Source organism: Salvia hispanica, chromosome 4, assembly GCF_023119035.1.
Source record: "Salvia hispanica cultivar TCC Black 2014 chromosome 4, UniMelb_Shisp_WGS_1.0, whole genome shotgun sequence".
NCBI classification, from domain to species: Eukaryota; Viridiplantae; Streptophyta; class Magnoliopsida; order Lamiales; family Lamiaceae; genus Salvia; species Salvia hispanica.
The window spans coordinates 33840786-33865553 of NC_062968.1; the positions used below are offsets into that span (position 1 = coordinate 33840786).

General features: G+C 39.1%; 4 protein-coding genes and 1 non-coding gene across 6 annotated transcripts; 2 read left to right on the forward strand and 3 right to left on the reverse strand.

The window, feature by feature from the left end:
• Positions 1-307: 307 nt before the first annotated feature.
• Positions 308-6962, reverse strand: LOC125223867. Its single transcript, XM_048127178.1, has 3 exons — positions 6745-6962; positions 1978-2460; positions 308-1070 (listed from the first exon to the last, which is right to left on the reverse strand). The coding sequence occupies exons 2-3, from the start codon at positions 2331-2333 to the stop codon at positions 587-589; spliced, it is 840 nt and encodes a 279-aa protein (XP_047983135.1). The 5' UTR covers positions 2334-2460; positions 6745-6962; the 3' UTR covers positions 308-586.
• On the reverse strand, positions 5708-5779 carry TRNAK-CUU. The gene has a single exon. It is a non-coding gene; the product is annotated as a tRNA-Lys (tRNA).
• A 4998-nt stretch (positions 6963-11960) lies between the features above and the next one.
• LOC125219492 (rRNA-processing protein FCF1 homolog) lies at positions 11961-14610 on the forward strand. 2 transcript variants are annotated; one of them, XR_007176134.1, is made up of 10 exons: positions 11961-12131; positions 12222-12287; positions 12432-12537; positions 13153-13195; positions 13289-13361; positions 13710-13797; positions 13908-13964; positions 14070-14148; positions 14243-14327; positions 14406-14610. XR_007176134.1 is itself a non-coding variant. In XM_048121480.1 (9 exons), exons 1-9 carry the CDS (start codon positions 12061-12063, stop codon positions 14254-14256), a joined length of 597 nt encoding a protein of 198 aa, XP_047977437.1. In that variant the 5' UTR covers positions 11961-12060; the 3' UTR covers positions 14257-14610. The 2 variants fall into 2 exon arrangements, 1 of the variants encoding a protein (XP_047977437.1); XM_048121480.1 differs by having other exon boundaries at positions 14243-14610.
• Positions 14611-15171: 561 nt separating this feature from the next.
• Positions 15172-16096, reverse strand: LOC125220946. Its single transcript, XM_048123073.1, has 2 exons — positions 15599-16096; positions 15172-15555 (listed from the first exon to the last, which is right to left on the reverse strand). Exons 1-2 carry the CDS (start codon positions 16094-16096, stop codon positions 15172-15174), a joined length of 882 nt encoding a protein of 293 aa, XP_047979030.1.
• Positions 16097-17242: 1146 nt separating this feature from the next.
• On the forward strand, positions 17243-24172 carry LOC125222197 (PWWP domain-containing protein 1-like). The gene is made up of 3 exons (XM_048124692.1): positions 17243-18277; positions 18374-18503; positions 21843-24172. The coding sequence occupies exons 1-3, from the start codon at positions 17441-17443 to the stop codon at positions 23960-23962; spliced, it is 3087 nt and encodes a 1028-aa protein (XP_047980649.1). The 5' UTR covers positions 17243-17440; the 3' UTR covers positions 23963-24172.
• The last annotated feature ends 596 nt before the right edge of the window (positions 24173-24768 follow it).

Here is a 24768-nt window from a genome sequence, read left to right on the forward strand (position 1 = left end):
TAATACTCCCCACACTCTTTATCATTTGACAACAAAAAGTGGGACTCTTAAAACACTTTTGGGATATAGGGAGACTTTTAACTTTGCAAACTATGCCAATCTTCAAGATATGCATAGAAAAAACATTTTTCAAAAAATGTCACCAGATCAAAATCGCAATATCGAATTTCTCAGTTGGCAGTCTGCTTGTCAATGTGTATCCAATTTTAAAATTACCAATATCGTATTCTTCTTCACCATTTCAGTTGATCATCTATGACCTCTGGAAGTGAAAAAACAACGTGCAAACAGACTTATATCCAGAATCTGAGGAAAATGATACTACCCTGAGATACAATTCTCCAAGCTCGGAAACTAGTACTACAAACTTTGGCAAAACACACTGGTAGGTAGTCATTATATACTTGAGGGTGAACGCTATACAGATAATACAATTACACTGCACTAACTCAAGTCCCTATTTAGTATTTACAATGTGCAGTTCCACAAAATTCAATATTGACGAGGAGAAAATCTTGAAGAACACGCATCAAACAAGCACCCCCCAGTTGCAATGCTCGGACCAGAGGGTACTGGGTAGCGTGCATCATGACTTGACCTCAGATTTAAGTCTGGTTAGAAGAGAAGCTAAGTAGCATTTAACAGCAGACAATTTCACATGGGGCACAATATTTGTATTTGAAGGAGATAGGAGTTTAAAATAAGTAGGCTTTGGGGTGGAGGGGCAACCTATTGATTGAATCAACTGCTCCACACCAATTACTTGAAACTTCTGAGGTCCGTTCAAGGCAATGTTGTGAACTTTGTGCTTATAGATCTTCCCGTCCGTATCAAGCTTGTACTCTGAGGTACCATCAAATCTGCTATGACTCTCCCATGGTACTCGTGGGATGCCATGGACAGTCCAACGGACCATTATCAGGTTCTCCACAGGCTGCCATACGCTTACAATGTCGACCCACAGGGCCTTGAAGAAAATCCTTCCGTTAAGTCTTAGAGCCCAAAAGATCGACTTGTAATTCTCAATGCCAGAAAAGGTGTTGAGGGGATCCTTGAAGACAATGTCATCCCTATATTAAGACATACTGTAATTAGAAACCGAAGATTAAAGAATTCCATCTGTCATCTGTGGAAAAATCTTCATTCCTCAAAGGAGACAAACCAAAAGATATTGAACATCAAGTTTTCCCTATGTTGTTCATTTTCAAATGATTATGTCACCTCAGAAACAACCATGTTGAACATAAATCACACAATCAAACTTAAACTAATGTGCATAAAGTAGTCTTCCAAACACTTTGTTGGGAGAAAGTGAGAACAATTTGAACTGCAGCAATGGTACGGTAGAAGCATAAACGTTTCATGACCTTATATTATTTTGCTAATAAATTAATCTTATGAATTTGATGGATCAGTACCAGGAACTGCCACAAGAGCTATCTATTTTGTATAGCATATACAGTTGCGAATGAATATAATCAATAGAAGATGTTGATCATTACTAGCTGAGCATTGTCCAAAAAAACGAACACCTACAAGTATGCATGTTATTTTAATGAGTGTACATGACTCAAGCCTTCACTCAATATAAGTTATAGTATAACATCAAACCCTTTATTTAAGTTGCTGAATCAACCGACTCCAACATCACTACAGCACTCAACCCTGCTAATAAGTTTTGCAGGAAGAATGCATCAAAACAATTCTTAATCCTTTCTCTTTCATTGTTTCTCATCAAGAATCATCTCGAATCACAAATTTTTCATGGAGAGCTGAGCTACATGATCAATTCATTGTTATTCAAAACTAGCAACAACTGAATCAGTAAATAATTGTTCACAAACAATTACATTTACACAATCATTCACATTACACTTGCACCAGAATCATAAACTATAACACATAGTAATCCGCGATCTAAATGCTATAACTAGAATACTACACTGAAAAAAGGAAAATCAATTAACTCATATATACCTGTATATATCAAAGCTTAGCTCTCGGTAGAAAAGCTCCGGAAACTCTTCTCGGATAGTTCGAATCGCGTAACCCGCATTCACATAATAATCCTGCTTCCTCCCTTCCTCGTCCTTGGTCTCGCTCACCGAGAACGACACCGTCTCGTCCTGCTTCACCTGCCCGTACAGCCACAGCAAGCAATCCTCGTATCCGCCGCCCCTCCTTAATTCCGAAGCCTCTTTCTTCTCTAAATCCTTAACGCCCGAACAGACGGAAAATTTGAGGTTTCTTCTTCTGATTGCCGGAGTGATTCTTCCAGGCTGTCCACTTCCGGTGAACAATGAAATTCCCGGCGAATGAATGAGGAGCGTCATACCGCGGAATTGGGGGGAAATTTGAGGGTTGAGAATCAATGGATTGAAGTTTGAAATTTATTTATGGTTTACAGCTGGCATTTGGCGATCAATAGAGAATTTGTTGGATTGAAGTGGAGATTCATTGCTGGAAAAGGAGGAAATAGAATAATTATTGGATAGGTATTGTGATTTCGGATAATTTGAAATTTATGATTATGAATTGAAAATTGATTTTTCAAGTTTCAACAAATATAGTGATAGGTTGATAGCTAATATGAAGGCGGCCTTGTTTTCACCACATTCCTTGGCCAATGGCCCAGTGGTTATAAACGGAGAAAAATCACGACTCCTCTAATCTCGACATTCACGTGATTAGTCAACTTCTTTAATATTGGCCTATTTGGATCAGATTCTATAAATTTGTTCTAAAATATACGAGTACTAAATATCTGTAATTTTAATACTCCTATATAAAAAAGGATTTAAGTAATAAACCTTGGCTTGAATAAATGGAAGATATTTAGGGTGGTGCACCCTGCACACAGTGTCACTATCGTTTTAGGCCATTGAAATTAAGTGGGCCTTTTAAGCAGTGTGACACAAAAAAATGAATCTTGGTTGCATGCAATAAAAATAGCCTCATTTCAAAATAAAATACCTAAAATATTCATAATTTAAATTTCTAAATTACATCATCCAGATTCATAAAATACATAATTTAACTTTGTAAAATTAAATAGACGAAATTTCTAAATTGCTAAATAAATATACCAAAAAAATCAAACCCATTAAAAAAAAAAGGCATAAAAATGATTAACAAAAAAGTAAAATAAAATTATCAGAAAAATATCCTCACAAGGATTTGGTATAGGTACAATCAGATTTCGAGTAAGTTATCACTGAGTCTTTTATACCTTCTTGTCCTTTTTTTAACCATTATGCCACTAGAGGGCAGATTTGGATCCCCTGCTGTGGTAGATGGCACAATAGAGGATGTTGTTAGACTCAATCAATTGTTATATTATTAAATTTTATTACTAAAATATTAATTTATTTTATTATAAAATAATTATTTGTGTGTATATATCTTGGCAAAGCCCCTGCTGTGGGATCCCTGCCCCTAGAGGGCATTGCATTTTAGTCTTTGTATTAGAGCACTCCCAATGCACTCGGCAATAAAAACCGGCGATTTAACGCCGGGTATCGCCGAGTTTTCGCCGGCAATGGGGAGAAGTCGGCGTTTTTCCGGCGTTAATTCTACCGAATTAACGCCGGTTCCCGAAAAAACGCCGATTTATCGCCGAGTGAACGCCGGCCACTGTAGGCGCGTTCGGCGTATTTTCGGCGTTTTTTTTTTTTTTTTTTTAGGGGAGGCGGAAGGGGAAGGGCACATCGTCAGATGTCCTGTCGGAATCCCCGTTCTTACAACAAGCCACGTTCTCTTCCAATGCCGCCACTCTGGCGCAGTTTTACACGCTGTACTTCACCGGCGGCGCACCCGTGAAGAGAAGCTAGTCCCTCTGGTCGACCATCCAAAATATGAAGATCAAGATGGGCCTCTCGCCGGACGCTCCTCCTTCTTAGTTTTTTAAATCCTTGTTTTTTATGGTTTTTTATTTGTAGCTTTTTTTTCTCGTTGTATTATATTTTCCAATGATTAATACAACGACGAATTGTTCATTTATAAATCTATTTATTAAACACATTTGTAGGGAAAATTAAATAATATTAAAAATGATGATGTAAAAATGAAATGTTGAGTTAGGGAGAAATAAGGGAGAAACCATTGGAGCAGGTTGGCTAAAAATTGGCTAAAGTGCCCTGGGGATAAATTTTGGTGCTGATGTGGCAGAAGTTAGGGAGAAATAAGGGAGTTTTTAGGGAGAGCATTGGGAGTACTCTTAGTATTTGGGGATACTTCAACTTCAATGTGCAGCAGCGCAGGGATCGAACAACTTCATTCTTTACAACTCAAACATCTGTCATAAGGACCCAAGAATCCATATCTCGCTTAGCAGTAAGGGCAAGGGACGAATCCAATCTTGAGCATGCAGTTATGACTTATGCGTGGCGTCGTATAACAAAGATGAGCAAATGCGTGCTACTTGTTTTTATTATTTTTCAATCTGTGTATTTCAGTTTATCGTGGAAGATAGCTGAATGGAGTGAATCTTATCTTGTTTGTAATTCTGGGAAGAGATAATATTCCTAGAATTTCGAATCCGGGATTAATAAAATTCATGTCTTTTTTCCCTTCTTGTTACACTTCTTCATTAAAGATTGTTTAATTATACTACAATCTTTCGCATTTCAATCTTTTACCCTTCTCCCTCGCTGAATGCAACACGTCTATCTTTGCATTTCGATCCTCAAATTTAAACGAAATGTCAAAATCGCCCCTGAAGTGATGAAGATTACATTACATTCGATCCTTATTATTTTCTCGTCTGCATCAGCTTTGATACTAATGACCAACTGCTCTTCTTTTCAATTGAAGAGAGTCATAAGAATTAAAAAAGTGACAGGAGCCTGCAGGAATTAGAATAAAATGCCTTGAGTGGCATATGGTTAAAAGAGAATGAAAAAAGGGCATAAAAGACTTGAAATAGAAGAAAAAGTATTTGAAATGATATTATACTTACATATAGATACTTGTGAGGGTATCTTTTAAACGTAAGTACATGTGGAGTTCGAATGGGCATACACATACACATGTCCTTATTTTACGGTTCACTCTTTAAATAATGATATTAATTATTACTAACACATATATTAACCTTTAATTCTCAGACAATATGCACATTATTATCATATTATATTTTATAAGCAATACTCAATTAAGAAAATCGATTTTGGGTACAGAACCTACTTTGTACGTCTAAATGTCTCAATTATAATGAACGTCTCACTTTCACAACTTCTCCTGTCCTTGGCTATCATTAAGACCATGATCACCTTGAACATCATGTTTCATAACTTAATTACCAATGCTTATATAGTTATTGACAATTGTAATTTGTAAATTACTCTTTATTTTTTATTTTAACATATTTCACTTGCTATCAACAAGACGAAACAAGATATATGCTCAATGTTCTCTACACACATTCCAAAACCTTAAAGAAACCATAGAAAGAACCCAAACATGCTACTTTCCAAAAGCTTATAAAAATGTTTAAGAAAAATGTTCCATAATATAATTACCAATGTTATATAGTTATTGACAATTGTAAATTACTATTTATTTTTTTCACTTGCTATCAATAAGACAAAACAAGATATATCTCGATGTTCTCTACACACATTCCAAAACCTTAAAGAAACCATAGAATGAAACCAAACATGCTACTTTCCAATCCAAAAGCTTATACAATGTTATAAAAAAAACAACTCGCCCACCGTGGGGCTCGACCCACGACCACAAGGTTAAGAGCCTTGCGCTCTACCAACTGAGCTAGACGGGCTTTTTGACCTTTGATCACACTTTTATTGTAATATTTACATTTATTTCTAACAACCCATTACAACTAACTCACTATTATATGTAAAATAAACAGCATCTGCATAACCAAAGCCTATCAATATGTTTCTAGCTAATATGCAACATGTTTGTGTTGCAAGTTTCTAGTTTCAAATTCCCAAAATGAGTATAATTAAAGTTTTCCTAAACCCACCCAAAAGATAATACTTATATCAATAAGAGTCCACTTAATTAACAAAAACACCAAAGAATATTGGTTCTACTATTAGTTCAAATAAGTGAAGCAATATATCAATATCATTATATCAATGAGGTTCATCTCATTAATTATAAAAAAAAGGTTGCTGGAATCGGATTTCATATAACAACTAATACATTCATGTGTTAACTAGCTTTGGCCAAGTAAGTTTGACACATACTATTAGCCATATTACGTGACCACAACATGAGACATACACATTTTCAATCCTATGTTTAGGTCCTATTATCCTTATTAACTATAATAAGGAAAGGAATTGAACATATACCATAGGTCAATTCACTTGCAAAAAAGTGTATAACATTCAAAATTCAAGGCCATTGAGTTGATCAACTTAAAACTCATTCAACTCCAAAAGCTTAAAAAAAATAACAATATATCGATGAGGTGTGCAAACCATATCCTATATCCGAGAATAAGTAGAGTTGCAAACAATACACATGGGCTGGCCAACTACATTAGTATAAGGTTTTTTGAGGAGTCTCTCTAAAGCAAAACCGTGAAGGTTTAGCCTAAAGCTATTATACTAACGTGAGTTCGGGCTTGTACTTTCATGGCTTTGGCCAATTGAAATCGGCAAAACAACATGAGACATGAATATGTTCAATCCTATGTTGAAATTCCCACAATTCATTCATATGTATATAAATCTAGGATACCCATCAACCATATAAAGATAAAATTCTTACCTATTTCCACAAGAATTGGGTGTTCAATCTTTGATCTCAAAATGACGAAGAAGATAGGAGAAGATACGGGGGAAGATGGCCGGTTATAGACGCCACGACGGATGCATGCAGGTGCCCCGGCGGCTAGGAGAAACGACCGAGATCTCGGTGGTTTGAGTGTGTGTATGTACCGAATTATTAGAGAGTTTGTTGGGAGAAGAAGGCTTCCTTTTCTTGAATTTATCTCTTTTTCTCTATAATTGACATCTATAAACACGCGGTGATCCACCACATGTCTATTTGATGTTGTCGACACAACTCACTTGGATTAGATGACATGTCAACATCGATCCAGGATGTGAGCATGAATATTCGAGTTTAATTCTGTTTTAACTGATCTACACGTATTTTCTAATCTAATCATCTAAATTGATTCTTTATTCTTAGATTAAGAATTATTCTAAATTAACTTTTTATGCATTCGCTTTCTTGTTTACTCAGTTACATTTCTGTCTTTTATCTCAAAACATAAAGCAAAAGGGTAAAGGAAAAAGAAATTCAAGAACTTATACCGAAGAAGTCCATAAACACCACTACACCAGACTTAAATGTGTAAAATAGATAAGAAATTGTGCGAGAAGTATTGATCCATAAAGTTATAAATTTTGATCGAAATTTGATAGTATTTTTTATAAATTTTAAATTTGATTGTAAAGACGATCAACTTAGGATTTATAGGAAATTTCTCACAAAATTATCAACTTGTGGGGAATTTCCAATAAGTTCACACTTTTTGTGTCGAAAATTTAATGGGAAATATTAAATTAAGTGTCAAAATTTTTAAGTGCATGGAAACTATTTAATCGGATTAAAGTAGGTGATTTTAGAGACCAATTAACTCTACTTATTCTCTTATTTAAATTATTTGTTATATATACTTCCTCCATCCTTCTAAAATAATACTATGAACTTGTGAAAGGTGCTTACAGAATTTGGTAAAGTAAAAAAGTCGCAGGAAGAAAAATATAATTGAAATATTATTAGTGGATAATAAACTCCATCTTATTGAAGAAAAAAATGTTTCTAAAATAAAAATGCATAATTTTTATTAATATTAATAAAAAGTGGAGAACAAGCCACGTGGGCTAAAAATTGCCACCCAAGCTAGCAAATGGAAATTTAGCAATTAGCACCCATGAACAAGTTCACAATATTAGAGCATCCCCATCCGTACTCTTAGCTAAGAGTACGGAGGTAGGCCCGAATCCACTTTTACTCCTTGTCTTTAGCTAAGAGCACAACACCCACATCCGTGCTCTTAGCTAAGGACAAACTCAAGGGTCCCACCATTCTATTATTCAATTTAAATACTTCAATTATTAAAAACATTTCTACATTATAAAAATACATTAAAAATAAAAAATAAAAATTACATAATTAAAATACTAAAAAATAAAAATACATAATTAAAATCCTAGAAAATAAAAAATACATAATTAAAATCCTACAAATTAAAAATTACACACGTGGAAGACTAGTCCTCTATCCCCAATTGCCTCTTGAGACCCCGGATCATTTGCTCATGTGTTGCAAGTTGATCCGGAGTCATCCGAGACGTATCGTTCATATAGAGTTGACTCATGATGGCCCACAACGTGTTGTTCGGGGGTGGAGGAGGCACAAAGGGAGCGGGGCCGGGGGCCGGGGTGGGGGCGACGACGGCGGGGGCGGTTGGCCGCCGCCTTCTTCCTTCCTTGCGGCCGGGAACTGCTCGGGCCAGCGTCGGGGCTACCTAAGTTAGCTCCGGCAAGCTGGGTAGCCACATCATCGGAGACGTCGTCGGATAGGGCAACCGACCTGGACCGTTTGCTTTGGAGGAGCTGGAGGAGGATGCCGCTATGCCGCCCCTAACTTCGGATGTTGGCGTCCCTCCCGCCAACAATCGAGGTACTTGAACGGTTTGAACTCCTCCCGTTGGTATGCCGCCAAGGCGGCAAGTGATGATGTCCGGCTCGTTCGTGCCGCTCCCCGCCGACCGTTCTTCCTGGAGGTAAATCCCTTGGAACTTCCCGATTGCCTCGTTGCATCTGTAGATGCAATTGCGAACCATACTATCATTGCGATAGATGGTTCCCGCCGGCCGGGTTTCATTGTAGAGGCGAGTGATGCGCCACCAATACGTATCCCGGTTTGGTTCGTGCCGACGTCCGAATCTTCGGAGACTGCCAAGTAGGCTTTGAACATCGCCATCATCTCACACTGGAGTGTACGGGGTGCGGGTGCCACGAAACGAGGAGGAGTAGGATGTGGAAGTAGGAGTAGGAGTAGAGCTCCTGCTCCCTCCCGATCCGGGTTCGGGTGGGTTCGGGTGCCCACCCGAACCCGAAAGCGTTAGGTCCTGCAACGGGTAAGGACGGTAGCCACCCGGAGCTTGCGAACCTTGAGTTTGAGGAGGGGCCGTAAATTGGGTTTCCGGACTATATCCGGCCTCGGAGTCGAACCAATCGTGGTTCCAACCGCGATTGCCGGAGCCGAACATTGTGTAGTGTGGTGGGAATTTAGATGAGAGAGTATGAGGAAAAAAGATGAGAGAATGTAGATGAATGATGATAGAATAGATGAGAATGTGATTATTTTTTGTGTTGAAGTGGGGGTATTTATAGATAAAAATGTGAATTTTGGGGGAAAAAAATTGAAAAGTAAATTAAAAGTGGGTAGAAAACGGATATAATTTTTTGGGAAGTGGGAAATTTTTTTTTATTTAAAAACATTTTTTTAAATAAATTTCAAATTTTTTGTCTCTTAACCGTCTCATCTCTTTACTATTCATGGGCCCCACTGTACTTTTCAGTTCATCTCTTAACTAAGAGACAACACCTGCATCCCTCCATCTCTTAACCATCTCTTAACTATTCATTCAATTCTATTTTTTATTTTTAATTCCAACAAATTCAATTAATAAAAACACACTTCATTAAATAAAATAAAAATTACAATTTAAAAACCTAAAAAAAAAAAATACATAATTTAAAATCCTAAAAAATAAAAAAATACATAATTAAAATACTCTAAATTAAACTATAAAAACTACTCCGCCGGCGAATCATCCCCCGAAGTCGGCGGTGCACCCAAGTTAGATCGATCCCGAATACCAAGTTGAGCTCTCAGATGCTCAATTCCGTCCATATGGGCTTCAAATTGGCGAGGATTCATTTTTGAAGTGTCAGCCATCGTGGCGACCAGGTACATGGACATTAGGCTGTTGTAGCCCGTGCCCGTGCCGGAGCCCGAGCCCTCGCCCGCCTGGCTTGATTCGCCGCGGCCCCTCCCCCTCCCTCTCCCTCTCCCCCTCGCTCTCGCCGCCTTGGTCCCTTGCGGCCGACGTCGTGCACCGGAAGAAGACCCCCCTGCATCATCGGTTGGCGTATCGGTTGGCGTGCCCTCACGTGAGGTGTTGCCTTCACCGCCATCACTAGACGAGTAGTGGCCACGCGCCGTGTGCTTCGTGCGTTTCGAGCCCGACTCGACACCGCCAGCCCACCTTTCAAGGTGGTGGACTTGCGACCAAACATCGACAAACTTGAAATCTTTACCGACGTCGTCTTTGAAGACCCGCAACGCCGCTCTCAGAATGTCGGCTCCACTGGCTCCGCTTTGATAATTCGCCTCTTCTGCCCTGAATATCGCGCAAATTTTTTTGACATCTTTGTCGCATCGGTCCCAATGACTGCGGAGCATCTTCACGTTGCGGGCAAAGGTGTTCTTCGGCCTTCGTGCGTTGTAAACTTCGGTGACTTTTTTCCAAAAACACTTGTTGGTTTGTTGATTCCCGACGACAGGATCGTACGAGACGCTGATCCAAGCGTCGTACAGAGCCAACGTCTCGTTTTGGCTGTATGGATGACGGCTGTCGTCCCCCACAACCTCGTGGTCGCCCTCTTCCTCCTCGGCATTGACGCCGATCCTGAGGCCGATCCTGCCGGAGCCGGAGCCTCCACCTATTGGCCAGTCGGGCAAAGTGCGTTCAGGCGGCAAAAAATTCTCCGGAATTTGGGATAATCCCGGCGATTGCCCGTACCTCTGGGGGGGAGGGACGATAGTATGCATCCACATCAAAATGTGGTGTTTGGTACGCCGGCGGAGTGGTCGAGGCTTGGGTGCCCGGCGACGAACCGGGAGTACCCAAAAAGTTGTACATGCTCGCCCAATCGTCGAACGAGTTCAAGTCGAACCCGCCGGAGCGCCGCCTGCCGGAGCCGCCGCCGCTGGAGTTTCCATCGCCGGACATTTTTTCAACAATTGGAGAGAAAGGAATAGATGAGTGTAGTGAATGGAAGAGGAATGAGAGTAGTGTTTGTGTGTAAAATGGTGAATGGAGTATGGAGTATATTTATAGAATAATAAAAGAAAAGAAAAAAAAATTTAAAAATTCGACCGTTTGACGCAACGGTCATTTGACCGTTTATTTATTTATTTATTTTATTAAATTTGAATTTTTCGAATTTATAAAAAAAAAATAAATTATTACGTCATAATTCCGACGCCCACTCGCGGGCCGGCGAGTGGGCGTCACGCCATCCTCCAGCTCGAGGCCGGTCTCGCCGGCACGTGTCGCACGACGAGATGTCTTGTCTCGTCGAGACGAGACAGCATCGCGTCTGCGATGCGGATGCCCTTATTCTCCATTTACTTAATTCACATAACACAATTTTTCTTAATCTCCGTGCCGAAAAGAATCGCCTCCATTACTATAGAACGAAGGGAGTATTTTATAATTAATGGGACGGAGAGAGTATTTTTTATAAACTTAAAATTGAATAACAAAAATCATGAATTTATTCATAATACCACAAACTTTAACTTTTTAAACTTAATTTAGTATTTTTCATGAACTTTAATTAAATAACAAAATCATGAATCTATTGAATAACAAAAATCATGAATTTATTCATAATACCACAAACTTTAACTTTTTAAACTTAATTTAGTATTTTTCATGAACTTTAATTAAATAACAAAATCATGAATCTATATAATTTCGAACTTTGTGATTTTATAAATCAATAACCCTTTACTTTGTCATTAAATCAATAGAATATTAGTAATGAAGTAGTATTACATACATATTCATGAATATAGAATCTTACATAACAAAATTACCACACAGTAAATAGGTTAATGGGCACCTAATTTTAAAAAAAATCATTCGGCCCATGTAAGTTGGTCTATAGCACAATTTCCGTCTAAATTTAGGGGTTTAGGGGTTAGGGTTTCTTTTCGGAAACTACGACGACAAATTTATCTCCTGCCAGCGCCTGCAAATCACAACTGAAGAAGATGGGAAAAGCTAAGAAATCTCCTAAGTTTGCTGTCATGAAGAAAATCGTCACCCATAAAGCAATTAAACAGTAAATCCCCCCGCGTCGATTCACAGTTAAAGCTATATTTTCGTGAAATCATGTTTTGTTAATTTTCAATTCCTCTAATTGCTATTGCAGGTACAAGGAGGACGTCTTGAACCCTAACAGGAAAGACTTGACTAAGGAGAAACTTCCCCGTAATGTGTGAGTTTCATATTTCCTAGCTTAAATTTCATATTTTGAATTCTACTGTTGTGTTGTAACCGTGTTTACGCATATTATACTGGGTCAGTTACTCCAGTTTAGATATTGGTATTGAATTTGATATCAAATTGGTATTTGATGCAGGCCGCAAGTTTCATCAGCGCTTTACTTCAAGCACAATACTGCTTTAGGGCCGCCTTACCGAGTATTGGTGGATACTAACTTCATTAATTTCTCCATCCAAAATAAAGTGAGTGCTGCCAGTTTCTAGATTTCATTAATTTATTTTCCCCTGCATGAATGATACACTTCGTGGATGAGAACAAGGTTACAAGTATTGTGAGATATTTATGGAGTTTGAAATTCTGTGATGTTCCTTTATCTGGTACTTGAATTTTGATTGGGATGGAGAAGTTAAGTGATATATGGTTGCTAGAGAGCTTCTGTTCGATACTTAACATGTAAAAGAAGAAGTAACTGCAGATTTGGGAAAATGAGAATGAAGAATTGTAAAAGAAGAAAACATCTCAATGAGTGTACATGATCTCTTTTATAGAGTTGATATACAACTATCTTACTACATATATGATCAACATATAACAACCTTGCTGCACAACAGTTTAACTACCTTCTCTAACGGAAACTTCTTCTGCCTTCATTCGTTTAACCTTCTCGATCCTTCTCTGCTCATCTCCTTTCCATGTATCATTACTGTGCTGGAAAAAAGAATAAAATCTACCTAAATCGCTTAGACTATGTATAGGGATATTAGTTTATCGATTCTTTAAATATAGATAGACTATAGGTTCTGACTGTTTGTTGTCTTATGACTCTTATTCTTATTGATTGTCCAAATGTGTTGCAGTTAGATTTGGAGAAAGCAATGATGGACTGCTTGTATGCAAAATGTAGGTTATGCTATAGCATTCTTTACACAACTTATTTGTACACTTCTCTGTTGCGTATTTGTTTAATGACTTGTCTCATCTTCCTCGCTGTAGGCACTCCTTGCATTACAGATTGTGTTATGGCAGAGCTTGAGAAGTTAGGTCAGAAATACCGAGTTGCTTTGAGGCATGTTCTTTAACCCAATTTAAGTATCTTTATCTTGGATAGTAGTATAAATTATTAACTTCTGTTCGAAGTTTTAAGTTCATGCTGCTATTACACTGATGTTGAGAGTACTAGAATGCTTGTGAGCCTAAGCTGATTGTCTACATTAATGCAATATGAGTATTAGTAATAACGCAAGTGCTCAAAGCATTTACTTTCACTTCTCCCCAAGGTCTCCCCCAAAAATACCCAATATCTATTTTGTGGCAAGTGTGTTACAGTATGAAGAATATCATGTATTCCTGAATTAGCTTGTTTCCTATACTATGTGTGGTTAATTTTGTTTGCTTTTCTTTCTTGTATCAACAGAATTGCCAAGGATCCTCGATTTGAAAGGCTTCCCTGCATACACAAAGGAACTTATGCTGATGACTGTCTTGTTGACAGGGTTACACAGGTAAAAATATAATCAGCTGAATTTTGCTGTTGTCAAATTGTATTTGATGTCATTGTGAGTTTTTTTATGGCAAACAAACTAATTGATTGCCATCATGGCCAATGAAACAGCATAAGTGCTACATTGTTGCAACCTGTGATCGGGACCTGAAGAGAAGAATCCGTAAGGTATGATCAACTCACGTGCAGGACTAAGAATTATAATATTCTATTTACTACATTGATATGTCTCGTATATTAGCGATTTGGTTTATGAGATTGGTCGATTTTCAGATCCCTGGTGTGCCAATTATGTACATTACAAAGCACCAATATTCCATTGAACGGCTACCTGAGGCTACAATTGGTGGAGGTAGGATAAACCATTTGTTATCAACACGTTTTCCGTACTCTTCTTTAAAGTTTCTCATATCTTGATTTTCTTTCTTGCTTTGCATTTGCTGCAGCTCCAAGAATTTAAAACTAGGGTCTTCAGAAGTTAAAAATCTCTGGGGCTCATTTGCTCGATAACCACCATAGAAAAGTTCCACCGTGAGACAACACTTTGTTTATTAGCTTAGAACATTTATCCGGGCGTTGCAAGTGGGTTGATGCTGAGTATATATACAGGTGCGAAGTCACCAGGATGTCTGAACTTATGGCTAATGGAGCCTGTTCTGAAACATTATTTCAATATAGCTATTGTAATGTAGCTGATATTTGGTGCAATAGTTGGACTAAATACTGTAAACAACATGAAATCTTGTCACTTGTATTACAAGTTAGGTAAAAACTTACAAAATCTCAAGTTTTGGAAATTCTATATTTTTTAAAAGTTTGTGTATTTACGAACAAGTTATCTTTTCTACTCAAAGGATCGTTTTAATATTGCTTTTGCTATTTAATTTGAGAAAATTAATTTTGGAGGAAAAAAAGCTCCAGATAGTGTATTCAGATTTAAATGGAGTATAATAGAATTTGAGGGAAAATTAAAATTATATAAAGTATATATATTTATATGCAAATAACTTTTATCAAAAATTGACAAATGTGTCAAAATACTTTTATCTAAAATTGACATGGATTAATTTTTATGAGCTAAAACGAGAAAACGGATAAAACTTGAAAGAATATTTTTTTTATTATTCCAGTACATTTTTTTTTTCTCATAATTCATAAATTTTGAAAAAGTGAGGGCATCCATAATGGGACGGAGGATGTGACGCCCTAAGCCCCGCTCTATGCTCCGCCACATCAGTATTCTATCATCCATCGCGTCCACCTGCAATGGGGCGTACTATAGTCCGCCCTAAGCCCCGCCCTAAACATTTTATTTATTTTTTGAATATTTAAACACTACAGAAATTGAAAAAAACAACTTCATTTCATTGAAAGTTCAAATTACAGTAAGAAATAAAAAAACTACAAATTCCCAATGGTCGTGGCGCTTCCAAACTTCTTCAATCATGTCGTTCATGAGCGCCGCATGGTCTTGTTGGCTGCGCATTGAGGTCTGCCTAGCTAGAACCTCACCGAAGTCCATCGGTAATCCTCGAGCGACAGGCGGGGTCGCCGTGCTGGAGCTAGATCCACCTTCATCATCGGCCCAATCGGTGACATGTCTAGCTTCTTGTTCGACTATCATGTTATGCAAGATGATGCACGCATACATGACATTGGCGATGACTTCCTTGAACCACAAACGCGCCGGACCTTTCACTAATGCCCACCGCGATTGGAGCACACCAAAAGCCCGCTCCACATCCTTTCGCGTAGCCTCCTGCTTTGCCGCAAATAACACTCTCCTGTCACCTATTGGGCACCTGATCGTCTTCACAAAAATAGGCCACCGTCCGTATGCCATCGGCCAAGTAGTACCCCATATGATATTGGCGTCCATTGGCAGTGAACTCGATGGTCGGACTGCGACCCCTGGATTGATCGGCGAAGAGGGTGGACGAGTTGAGGAAGTTGATGTCGTTGTTCGACCCGGCTACACCAAAGCATGCATGCCAGATCCAGAGCCGATGGTCAGCGACGGCTTCGAGGATCATCGTCGGGTGGCTGTCCTTGTAGCCACTAGTAAATTGGCCTCTCCACGCCGTTGGGCAATTCTTCCACTCCCAGTGCATACAATCGATGCTCTCTAGCATTCCAAGGAAGCCGTGCACCGTCTCATGCATCCTCATCAGGCTCTGGCAATCCTCAGTAGATGGCCTTCGCAAATATGTGTTCCTAAAAGCCTCCACAATTCCCCTACAAAAATTCCTCAGACAATCGCGGCCAGTTGTCTCCCCGACGTGAAGGTACTCGTCGAACATATCCGCCGTGGTGCCATAGGCCAACTGCCGGATCGCAACCGTGCACTTCTGCAACGACGTAAGTCCGGGTCGCCGATGCCGTCTTCCCGATACTGGAAGTATTCATCACGTCCCACCAAAGTCCGGGCAATGCGGAGAAAAAGATCCTCGCTGCATTCTAAACGGCGGTGAAAAACCGTCGGGCCCTACCGTGGTTGCTCGGAAAAATAGTCTGCGAATAGACGTTGGTGAGCCACGTCGTGCTCGCGGGGGACAAACGTCGAACGTCGAATCGGCCGAGGGATCCGCGCCGCCGCCGTCACCGCCTGCTCCGCCGCTGCACACTCGCGCTCCATTTCTGCCAAGCATTCCGCTGTGGCATCATTAACGCAATCGAACAAGGCCCGAGTAATGCCTTCTGATGTACTCCATTCGTCGCCGTCGGTATTCATTTTTGTAGTGAGATGAGAGAGAAAAATTGGGAGATGGGAAATTGGAAGATGGGAAATGGTACGAGAATTGTGGTGTTTAAACAGAAAAAAAAAACTGAAAAAATAAAAAAAAATGAAAATGCGTTCTATCGTCCATCGCATCGTCCGCATCGCCCACAGTGGCGGACAATGCGATGTACGAATGGGCGGAAGACGCGCATCGTCCGCGATGCCAAAGTGGCGGACGAAGGGACGGAGGATGCATCGTCCGTCGCATCCTCCACCCTATTGTGGATGCTCTGAATTATGATTATTTTAGTATAAACATAAAGATAAATACTACTCCCTCCGTTTCTTCATAGTTGAGGCGAAACTTTTTGACACGGAATTTTGAAATGGAATGTTGGGTGTGTTAAATAAATAGATAAGAAAAGTAAGAGAGAGGAAAAAGTAGAGAGAATAAAGTGTAAAGTGAATAAATTAGAGAGAATAAAGTAAAAGAGAAAAAATTACATATATAAAAATGACTCAATTATGAAGAAACGAAAAAATTACTTAGTTATGAGGTTTGAAGAAACAGAGAGATTATATTTTACTTAAAAAATAAAATAAAATTAATTTTAGAGTACTACTAGAGCTCTATATTAAATTTTAGTAAGTATGAAATGATTTTCTCCCTAAAACGTGAAGCGTGTATATATCCATTTCAAAACTCACGAAACCGTAAAAAGCACATTGTTGTACGCGCGCAACCACGCGCTCAAAACCCACACCCACAGTATCAGATTCAGTAGAAGGGGACGCTCAACTCCTCATCTTCTTCTCTAGGGTTCATGCTTCTCGCCAATTTGTACTCACTTGCCATTTTCTCCGGATTCAGCATGTTTCTAGTAATTTCAGTGTTTCGGCTTCGAAGCGTTTGCAGGTGGCTGAGATGATGTCGCTCATGACTTCCAGCAACGACGCCCGGCTACAACGGGGAAGACACACCGTCGAAGAAGATAAAATCGCCGGTTCAGCGAGCGAAATTTCTTCCCCCGGAGCTTTCGAATTTGGCACGGTGGTTTCTAATGTGGAAGCTGGTCGAGTTGGCGGCGATGAATCAGATGAAACTAGGTTTATCAGTAATGTGAGTGATTCTAGAGTTGCGATTGAGAATGAAGAATTCAGGTTCAACGGTAGCGGAGGAGGTGAAAATAAACCTAGTTCTTCCGTTTGTAGATTGCTCGGGGGCAGTGAAAAAAGCATTCCGCAGAGCGAGAAACTGGAGCATAAGAAGAATACGAGTGCAGCTGAGGATTACGATTCTATTTTATCCGCATTCGACAAGTTCGCTGCTAAAGGAAATGACGAAGCGGTTGGACATGGGTTCCAAATCGGTGATATGGTGTGGGGGAAGGTAAAATCCCACCCGTGGTGGCCGGGCCACATATATAATGAGGCACTTGTTCCACGTTCTGTCCGGAGAGGCAAGCAAGAAGGCCATGTGTTGGTGGCGTTTTTTGGGGACAGCAGCTATGGGTGGTTTGATCCGGCGGAGTTGATTCCATTTGAGGAGAATTTCGCAGAGAAGTCGATTCAAACTACATCCCGGTCATTCGTAAAGGCGGTGGAGGAAGCTGCAGATGAGATAGCCAGAAGAAGTAGTTTGGGTTTAGCCTGCCGCTGCAAAAATCAGTTCTCGCCATCTAGTGTAGAGGGATATGTTGTTGTGGATGATGGTGATTCTGAAGCAGGGGTTTATAGCTTGACCGAGATAAGTAAAGCACATGTTAGTTTTCGACCCAGTGACGTAGTTTCTTTCGTGCATCAAGTAGCCTTGAATCCCATGAGTGACGAGCGCTTTTCCGTTGATTTTATCAAGCAGAAGGCAGTGGCTCTTGCTGTTAGAAAGATGCGTTTTGAGGATTTTGATGAGACATATGCTCAGGCTTTTGGAACTCAACCGTTGCGCCCTTCTCGTCCCACTGCCCCTGCGACGGTGGATCCATCTACAGGTAGTGTTTGTGGTGAATTTCTTAGAATATTCCATGGTGTGATGTCATTTATATATTTGTGGTGCTATATGTCATGACCATTCTTTGTCTATGTTACTATCATGCCTGCTACTAAAGATCTCAAAAAAAATTGTAGAGATAATTTTGTGTTATCAACAGTTATTGATCTCATGAAGTAGAACAGAATTGATACGCTTTCAAAAATAAATAATGACATGCTACAAAGAATAAAAAATATTAATAGAATCCCATTCATGTTCACTGAAGAAGGTAGCTAATGGTAATGGTGAAAACAAATACAGTCTGATGTGTCATATTCATACTTTGGCTCTCTGCTGCTTCCGGGCATGGCACATAAGCAAAACATTGTAATGCCTTTTTTTTTGGTCTCCACAGTTTTTTGTGAATGAGCTTAGGGAGTAATAGAAGTGACAATGAGATATAAAATAGGAAATATCTCCTTTGCCTAGTACTTTACACAATCATTTGCAGGATGCCTTTTCCATCTACTCTATCTTGCTAGTATTGGAGTTGCACTTTTCTCTCTAGATATTGATTTTTATGCCACCATGCTCATATGTTTCATTAAATAATTTATTCAACTGAATAGGTTCTTCATCTATCCTCATATTGTTCTCATCAATTATATAATATTACATGAATCTATATACTGGAAAACCTTTGTAATCATATAATCTTACATGGGCTGGGAATTTGAGCATTGCTTTCCTTTGTTTGACAAGTACTCCCCCTCTGTTAAAAATATGAACTTCTGGGGGGGCACGGGTTTTAATGCACAATCGGTAAAGTAAGAGAGAGATAGAAAGGGAAAGTGATTGATAATTGTTAGTGGAGAATGACTCCCATCTCATTAGAAATATATTTTTTTTCTAAATTAGAAAGTAAGGGACGGACTAAATGGAAATAGTTCATAGTACTATCTAATGAGTCTACTTATAGTTCAGAGGCATGAGGTGTTTTGCTTTGTGTTTGTAGCTACTAGCTTTAAGGGTGACTAGGAATTGTTCACAGAACTAGTTGTATAATTTTCTTATCCTTGGCCTGTGGATGAGATGAATTTTCCTCCACCTAAGGAGATAAATAAGGTGTACTTTTAGACCAAAAGAACTTGCGCAAATGCATTTGAGTTTCAGTTGGACACTTCGACAAACTTGATTGTTGCACTAAAGAAGTTTGTTCTATTGTCTTAGTTTCTAATATTTTTCACTTGTGGTGCAGAATACTAATAAAAATGTTGATTTCTCATGTCATAATATGATAATATGAGAAAATGATTGCAGCTGTCTAACCAAAAAATATTAATGAATACTTCCTTTTTTATTGTGGGCATGCTTAAATAGAGAAACCTTTATCTTATAGGGTCCAAACTTCAAAGTGGGTTATGCTTTGTATAATAGTACTTTTTTTTGTTGAAGTTTCTCTGTAAATAGAGAAGTTAAATTAATAGCTACTTGGGAAAATGTGCCATTTCTTCTCAAGTGAAAGTAACTTGAACTGGAAGTGCTAGATAAAGCATTTTGTTAGGCCGACTAGGTAATATAATTAAACTTTCATGGTAGTCATCACTTGTATGATTAGGTTTCTACATTTGGTGTACTTATGGTGTATGATTTTGTTTTTTAGCAGAGTTTGGTGTTTTTGGACATTGTAAACTGTACTAACTGAATATTGAACTTTCCTTGATTGTTAATTGTTTTCCTCGACTGAATAAATTAGTTACCATTCTCTCATTTACTAAATGTGCTGCCCCCTTTTCCTCTTCATTACTTTTTGCCTCTTCATCTCACTGAACAACGGAAAGAGCATACTCGGTAATAACCAAAGCTGTCATATGCCACCACCAAATAGGTTAAGCCTCCAGTTAGGCCATGATCGCCCATATGATTGTTTGTGAATGGAGTAAGAATATTGAAAAAAATCCCCCTAAATATTTTTCTATTTCTTCAAGTCTTTCTCCTTTTATATTATAATAATTGTTTGTTTGATGGATTGTTGTTAATGAAGGTGGATCTGAAATGCAGCATATTCCTTTATTCTTCTTCAACTGTCCTCCTTATGCAGCCTCCCTCCGTTTTTGGGGTTTGATTTAGATATTCCTTATTGAATCGCAGTACAAAAAAGTGTGTGCTAATTATTAAACAAACTGATCCTAGGCTTTGGTTTGGTATAGCAGCATCTTATTTCATAATAGTAATTACACAGCTTTTGCTTCTTAATTGCTCCAGTATGTCTGATATGACCTCAGCCAAATCTGTACATTATTTGGATGCTTTGTCCTAGAGGTGGTTAGGGGCCTTTCAAGCTAAGCTGGTGTCTTTAGTTTTATAATCTAGAAGCAGAGGGCTAAGTCTGCTGAAATGATGTGTAACATGCTAAGACTAACGAATATTCTGTGTGTGCTCATACTTAGCACTTGAACCACTTTTTTATGAACAGAAGGAATTGAAGTGTGTTAAAGGCATTGTAGTATAGTATATGACGTCATAAGCTTTTGGAGTTGTCATTTAATTTTCATTACTTCTATAAAAACATTATAGATGTAATTTATAATGAAAAGATGATGAAAGTGATAGTAGTTGTACTAATATTAGTGTGAAAAATCGGGGTATGGCTGTGCCAGTGGTGGAAACAGCAGCAATAACTAAGGAGAAAGATAACACTAACAATATAAGGGTATATGTAATTGTAACTGCTGGAAATTCGTTAATATCCTGAATTTGTCTAAGAGAAAATATCAGAGGTACTATGCTTTTTAGCCAGCTTTATTTCACTAAAAGGAAACTACTGAAGCTTGCCCAAGAATTGGAATTTAAAGAAACATTGTATGTATGAACGGATATATACCATGGAAATCTGAACTAAAGACAATATTAACCTTGTGAAACCATTCTCCGATTGTATGGTTATTTTTGTGTCATTTAATCTTAGCTGTCCTCTTGTACCAGCAATTTGACCAATTGCCTCTAGAATGTAATTCAGCAAGTCTGGACATGTTCTGAACGTTTAACCTAACCCACTCTATTATCACTGTATCACTGATTGTGCTTGGTAGAGGGATATGCTAGTTGACATTCTTAAAGAGATTTGATTTATTGTTTACTATCCTTAGCTTTGTTATTGGTTGCTAGTTTGCTACCGTTTTTCTCTTCCAATTTTGCTTGCCTTATGTATACAATTTCAGTGTAGAAGATTGTTGATGCCCTTGTTCAACATGCATAAAACCATCTTATAATTTTGTCCTTTGTCTGATCATTTTCTTTTTCAAGTGTTTCCATTTGTCTTCTCCTTCTCATTTATCTTGTTGGTTCAATATTGCAGCTCCTTTGAGTGGCCGACTGGTGTTTGCTGAAACACTTGGTGAGAAGGAAATCTCTGTGAAGCCTGCAAAAGCAAAAGGTCAAGTGGAGAAAGACAAGTATCTTTCTAGACGACAGGAGGAATCTATTCCATTGAAGAGCAAGAAAGCAAGTTCAAGCCAGGTGGGTCACTTCCCTCGTCCATTCTCGATAAATAGACAGTACTCTGGTGTGAGAGACCACATGCACCAGCCATCCGAGTCTTGTTCCACTGAGGGTCGACATCAACCTATAAGTCAGCAGGCGTCAATTTATATGAAACCTTCTGATAGTTCCAGGAAACATGTTGAAGGTGGCACCAAAAAAGTTAAGTTTCTAAAGCGTCCCGCTGGGAAATCCACAGATGACAATGCAATCCGCGTAAAGAAAGAGAAAAAGAAAGTAACTAACCCTGATACCGGTGGGGAACGTCGGGAGTTACCTCTCGCAGTCAGTAACATTACAGAGAATGTCTCTGGAATGCCAGCCCGTGTTCATCCCTCTGAAAACAGTGGACCAGAAGACCAGAAAATAGATGCAGCTGTGGAATTATCATTATCTCATTCAAAGCAAGCAGATGACTTTGTGAAAATAGAGCTTCAAATGTTTGTGAGGGATCTACGTGCTGTTGCCTGCAATCCCTTTCATGGGGAGCAGAAGAGTTGCCAAGCTGTCATCAAGCAGGTTTTCTTAAAATACCGATCCCTTGTGTATCAGAAGAGCTTGGTTGTAGTGCCACCAGCAGAGATTGAGGCAAGTGAAGGTAGTCCTAGTGGATTACCTGTGCCCACGCCTGTTGTTGCTGACAAAATTGTGAGACCTTCAGTAAGACTACTTGATCCAACCAAAAGTGGAAAGAAACGTGTTCGTCTGGATGATGTCCAGAAAATGAAGCTCGATGTCTCAGAAGGCGTAAAAAGAAAGAAGTTGAATGAGTCTTTGGAGTTTAAGAGAAAGAAGATGGATAGTTCAAAATCATTGACAGTGCAGAAAAAGGAGTGGGACGAGTCTTTGGAGTCTAAGAAAAAGATGATGGATAGCTCCAAATCATTTACGTTTGCGAAAAAGGAGTTGGATGAGTGTTTGGAGTCTAAGAGAAAGAAGATGGATAGCTCTAAATCATTGACAGTGGAGAAAAAGGAGTTGGATGAGTCTTTGGAGTCTAAGAGAAAAAAGATAAATAGCTCCAAACCATCGACAGTGGAAAAAAAGGTTATTATCCAGAGGTCTTCTGAATCCCAGTATGGGGATGCGAAAGATTCTGCTCCGCAAATAAGAGCTGTGAAACAAGAATCAAGCAAAAGGACAGCAGCAGGGCAGATGACTAGATCTGCGACTCCAACTATGCTCATGATGAAGTTTCCTGCTGATGCGGCACTTCCATCCATTCCCCAGCTGAAGGCGAAATTCGCCCGTTTCGGGCCTCTGGATCAGTCGGCCACAAGAGTTTTCTGGAAGTCGTACGTGTGCCGCTTGGTCTACCAACACAAGATAGATGCACAGGCTGCTTTGAAGTTTGCTGTTGGAAGTAGCAACTTGTTTGGAAGCACGAATGTCAGATGCTACATTCGTGAAGTGGAAGGTGAGGGGGCAGAGTCAGAACCGGTCAAGGCGCCTCATCAAAACAAAGAAGATACTGAGCCAATGCCGGTAGTGGCCAAAACGGCCTCTGAGCCAATGCCGGTAGTTGCCAAAACGTCCTCTGAGCAGCTCAGGTCATGCCTGAAGAAGCCCAGCGGAGAGGAGGCTGGGAATGGAGGTGCTGGTAAAAGCGCCCGAGTTAAGTTTGTGTTGGGAGGGGACGATAGCAGTCCCCCGTTAAATGAAAATAATAGTATAAACAAGATCGCTAGTTTTGGGGCGGGTGGTTCTTCTATACATTCAACTAGTAAGGATTTGCCAAAAATTAATCATCAGTCCAGCAATACTTTTGCACCTCCATTCCAACAGCTCCCTGCTCCGGAGCAAGGGATCAGACCGCCGGCTCTGAAAACGGCGCCGGGTGATATCTCGCAACAGATGCTTAGTCTTCTAACGAGATGCAACGATGTGGTTAACAATTTGAGCGCTGCGTTGGGCTGTGTGCCCTACCATCCTCTTTAGATCAATCGGAAAAAAAGGCAGCAGAATTTATCCTAGTTAATGCACCTCACTCAAATGGCCGGAATCAATGTAGTTATGTTTTGTTGTCAATGTAGCGCTCCCGGTATAATATCAATAGAGATTCTCTGTCTCTCTCTCTCTCTCGTTTGTAGTAGTACTATGATGTGAGTCATTTGCTTCGTTTTTTATACATGGTGAATTTCATTTTCATGCCACATTTTAGTACTTACTGATGACTTGTAATTTAGGTACATAGGCAGCCTCAAAAGCTAACCTTTTTCTGTTCTTGTTAGCGCTTTCATAGAGGGCGCACTTCAAAAAAATGATTATTTTTCTTATTAGTTATATTTACTGAATAATGCGTTTATTGACATGGTAGGTAACTAATTGTGTTATTAGGTGAAAATGCCAAAAGTTGAGTTAGAATGCCCGCTTCGTACAGATACATGCATAAGATGCCAAATTTAAGGGAAGGGATTATATTTATATCAACCTTAGACGAAGGGAATATATGCCCCAATTTAAGTGAAGGAACCATATAACCTTAGACGAAGGGAATATATGCCCCAATTTAAGTGAAGGAACCGACTAGAGAATACCAAGTGATGCAACAAAAAATAAAGGTACTAAGATTTACGTGAAAAAATCTTATATGGGGGAAAACTAAGGGACCAACTTTGAAAAAATTTACTATAGAAATATAACGGGGATACTATCGATCAAGACTATGGAGTATCATACTAAAATACAAGATATCAAGAATGAGATATTATTGATATATAAAAGAAAAATAAAATGGACAAATC

Bases quoted from the DNA above. Each gene is read 5' to 3' on its own strand.
- LOC125223867 (XM_048127178.1), bottom strand. From the start codon at position 2,333: ATGACGCTCCTCATTCATTCGCCGGGAATTTCATTGTTCACCGGAAGT. The intron at 1,071-1,977 runs GTATATATGAGT...GTCTTAATATAG, and splicing joins CTAAGCTTTGATATATACAG to GGATGACATTGTCTTCAAGG.
- LOC125219492 (XM_048121480.1), top strand. From the start codon at position 12,061: ATGGGAAAAGCTAAGAAATCTCCTAAGTTTGCTGTCATGAAGAAAATC. The intron at 13,362-13,709 runs GCATGTTCTTTA...TTGTATCAACAG, and splicing joins AAATACCGAGTTGCTTTGAG to AATTGCCAAGGATCCTCGAT. The intron at 13,798-13,907 runs GTAAAAATATAA...CCAATGAAACAG, and splicing joins TTGTTGACAGGGTTACACAG to CATAAGTGCTACATTGTTGC.
- LOC125222197 (XM_048124692.1), top strand. From the start codon at position 17,441: ATGATGTCGCTCATGACTTCCAGCAACGACGCCCGGCTACAACGGGGA. The intron at 18,278-18,373 runs GTTAGTTTTCGA...TTTATCAAGCAG, and splicing joins CCGAGATAAGTAAAGCACAT to AAGGCAGTGGCTCTTGCTGT. The intron at 18,504-21,842 runs GTAGTGTTTGTG...TCAATATTGCAG, and splicing joins GACGGTGGATCCATCTACAG to CTCCTTTGAGTGGCCGACTG.
- LOC125220946 (XM_048123073.1), bottom strand. From the start codon at position 16,096: ATGTTCGACGAGTACCTTCACGTCGGGGAGACAACTGGCCGCGATTGT. The intron at 15,556-15,598 runs GTGCCCAATAGG...GCGGCAAAGCAG, and splicing joins ATTTTTGTGAAGACGATCAG to GAGGCTACGCGAAAGGATGT.